At 41.4% G+C, this 3,490-nt stretch overlaps 1 protein-coding gene across 1 annotated transcript in view; it reads left to right on the top strand.

Annotated features, from left to right (window-relative positions):
• c7b (complement component 7b) overlaps positions 1 to 3,488 on the top strand; it is an 11,950-nt gene extending 8,462 nt beyond the window's left edge. Inside the window, exons 12-18 of the mRNA XM_061061393.1 lie at positions 396 to 567; positions 819 to 906; positions 1,102 to 1,234; positions 1,708 to 1,899; positions 2,219 to 2,315; positions 2,421 to 2,596; positions 3,049 to 3,488. Coding sequence (XP_060917376.1) covers positions 396 to 567; positions 819 to 906; positions 1,102 to 1,234; positions 1,708 to 1,899; positions 2,219 to 2,315; positions 2,421 to 2,596; positions 3,049 to 3,227 — 1,037 coding nt within the window. The 3' untranslated portion in view covers positions 3,228 to 3,488. The remainder of the gene's footprint in view (positions 1 to 395; positions 568 to 818; positions 907 to 1,101; positions 1,235 to 1,707; positions 1,900 to 2,218; positions 2,316 to 2,420; positions 2,597 to 3,048) is intronic.
• Positions 3,489 to 3,490: the final 2 nt, after the last annotated feature.

The raw sequence follows: 3,490 nt of genomic DNA, 5'->3' as shown, positions 1-3,490 counted from the left end.
TTAATCAAGATTCAGTCAGGTTTAAATCAAGCAGCAACTTCCAGTGTTGAATAGTTAATCCAATGTGGAAATCCTGCAAAATCCTGCACTTCTTCGAGTTTCCGCTTGAGGCTGGCTGCAGAAGCACCGGAAGTCACATACACACCCTGTTCAAAAAAGCAGTTTTTAAAGCCGAAATTAACATGTTTACAGCCTGGTTCAAAAAGTAAATACAGTAGGTCTGATTAGCTCATGTTTTTATCGGCACATACTGTCAGTGGATGAATGTTTTCCTCGTCTGTTTTGATTTTATGAAGGATAAGCGTTCATCACAATAAGGCACGTAGCTGACCTGATTTACAGACTACCTCCATTGAAGACCAAATAGAAAACAGAAAATCCCTTTTCTCCTTCAGGGGTTATCCATGGCAGCTGGAGCTGCTGGTCCTCCTGGGGATCCTGCTCTGGAGGTCAGAGGTCAAGGACCAGAAGTTGCAACAACCCCTCCCCCAGCAGAGGAGGTCACCACTGCTCCGGACTGCAGGCAGAGCAGAAGCCTTGTGAGGACGGAGAAATCGAGTACTTAAAGTAAAGACATACACACACAAACTTTTTTAACATTTAGTGTGGAGACAGAGATCCACCCAAGACTTATCATATGAAAAACCAAGACTTAAAATGTTATTGTTTAGTATGACTGAAAGTTTAATCAAAACCATCAACCATACATGTTATTAATCATTATTTGTATCTTGGGGGTCACAGATATGAAATATCAGACACCAATATTCAAGTTGTCTCCGTGTTTTCATTTGTGTGTCTTTGTTGTTTGTGTGCAGGGTGATGGAGCCGCAGTGCTTTAGTCTCTCGGTGCCTCCTCCAAAGATATGTGGGCCGCCTCCAAACCTCAGGAATGGATTTATTCAGGTGCGTTTGCACGGTCAATGCTATATTTTCATTGATGAAAACTTTGCATACCAGTAAACTTAAAAGTACAGTACCAGATTAAAATTCAGTGGTAAACTTGGAGCTCTTTAAATTAAAAGTCTGTAATAATTAATTCTGGATGTTTTGAATGGTTTTTAGTTTTTATTTTAGCCCAGCTGCTGTTTGTTTTTTCAGAATCCCAGAGATTTTTACCTGGTTGGGAACACAGTGGCGTACTCCTGCATAGACGATCATTACCTCAGTGGAGACGCTGTAGCTGAATGCACTGAAAACCAGAAATGGAGAACAGGAGAGATGGTTTGTAAAAGTACGTCTGACTTCACTCCAGTCATTTTGCCGTTAAAGTGAAGTTGGTGGTTCTAAAATTGTGATTCTCAAATCTCTTGGGGTCATTTGGGGAGTTCCTGAGGGTCCCCAACACATTATTGTTCATTAACTTTCTTTAGAAACAAAGCTAGCCAGTTGTCCTGCTTTCCAGTGACATCTAAAAGCAAAGACAATTTCATATGGGGGACCGTGGGACACAATCCTATCTTAAAGGGGGATCTGGTTTCATTTGCATTGGCTGGAAGTCCTTGGACTTTGTTCCCAAGCAGGATATATCAGGAACAATTGTTGACTACAAATGACTGCCACCTCTGATGTTTTTTAATGCAGATGTTGCTCCAGGCACAGATTTTACATTTATCAAGCTTCAGGTTTTTGTTGTCTATCAATTTCAATGTACAGTATTCAAATTTTCCTCATTTCCACTTAAAACACTTTTTTTTCTTGTCCCAGGTTCAACATGTGAGATTCCAACACTCAACAGGGAAGTTTTGACCACACCCACCAAAGCAGCCTATCAGATTGGAGACAGAGTGTCCCTGTCCTGTCCTGCAGGATCACTGCTGGAAGGAGAGGTGTCAGAGATCATGTGCAGTCCCAGTCTGCTGTGGTCTCCCTCTCCAGCTGACGTGCTTTGTAAAGCTGGTACGGTACAGTTACCCCTTTACCCTTTCATACACATATTGAGGTAACAATTTACAATAAGGTACACAAATTTTGCATAGTTAGCGGGAACGAATGGGAAACCAACCACTAGGTAACCACTAAGTTATGGGTAGATAGTGAGTACTTCCTCATCACATGATCTAGAGTAGCTAATGATTATTTAGTGGGAAATGAATGGGGTACCAACTACTAAGTTACCCCTTTCATAAACATATTGATATAGAAATACGGCCATTCGGGTTTCAGTGTTATGTGAAGCATACAAACACTTATCCTGCTTTCTATATTGTCATTTCAGTCCCCACAGCTCCCCCTCCTGCATCTGGCCTGAAGTGTAAACTGTGGGAGACAGTAGGAGAAAATGAGTGTGTGTGCAAAATGCCATTTCAGTGCACGTGAGTAGGAGTGTAGTCCATTATTTCACACAGGGAAATACAATATGTTTTCAATTACAAAAAAAGTTAAATTATTGTATTTCTATATCATTTGTCTTTATTCAGGACTTCCCTGCAGTTGTGTGCCAGACTCAGCTCAAGTCAAACCCGTCTGCTCGGTGTGTGTCAGCTGGGAGCTCTGCAGTGTATGGGGCGGAGCTTCACGCTGGTCAGTGACAGCGAATGTAACTGGCCAGAGGAGACGTCCTGCACGGACTGCAAACCAGGGACAGTCTGTCAGGGTGAGTCTGATGGGCCTCCTGTGAAAGAAATCTACAACAACACTGTACGATTCATCGCTGCAAAGAGTGCAATGTCACAGTTGTTTTTGGTTTTTCAAAAACATCTCTCCTTAACAAAAAGGTCTATATTGTGATCCTTCTAAAATGATGTCAGACCACTAAAATAATAATCCATGTTCCATAAATGGCAAACAGTTGCACAAAGTGAGGTTACTTTGTCTAAACTGGCACGAAATATTATGTTGCGGCCGCTACAAGCTGTGTTATGGCTGAAGGCTGATGCAACAACTACTGTAGTGTCATTCCTTAAACAGTTTGTAGAGTCATGTTTCTAAACATTTGTCAAGAAAATAAGGCCTAAGTATTGTAAACACAGGAATCCCCCTTTATTATTTAAATATGAGCGTGTGTGTGACTGCATCACTGCCTATAATATTTTTTTTCAATCCTAGAATCAACCGGAAAGTGTGTGTGCCTGAACGCCTCAGAGTGCCCCAAAGACTCTGCACCCCTGTGCATCAGCTCAGGTGATGGGAGCGCTGCCATGACGATAACCGAATGCGAGGCGGGAGCCAGAAGGTGTTCTGGGGAGCGGCTCAATGTCATCAGTATTGAGGCTTGTCCAGAATAAAGATGCCTCTCTCTTCTTCCCTCACATTGTACATAAAGCTGGAACTTTACTCTTCTCAATAACCGGACTGTAAATAACAAACAATATTTTTTCCGACACTTGAATTGTGTGACTATGTTTCGCTCCTGTCCTTTAGTTTATTCTTTATTTATCATAGATGATTGAAGCCATTTGAATTTAATATATTGTAAACGTGCTGTAGGTAAAATTTTAACCAGTAAGCAAAATGAGCAGAACTAATTGAATAAAATATAACCAAGAGA

The sequence above is a fragment of the Labrus mixtus genome, chromosome 17 (genome assembly GCF_963584025.1).
Source record: "Labrus mixtus chromosome 17, fLabMix1.1, whole genome shotgun sequence".
NCBI classification, from domain to species: domain Eukaryota; kingdom Metazoa; phylum Chordata; class Actinopteri; order Labriformes; family Labridae; genus Labrus; species Labrus mixtus.
Note: the sequence above shows the minus strand (reverse complement) of the source record. Positions and strands in the feature narration are given on the sequence as shown.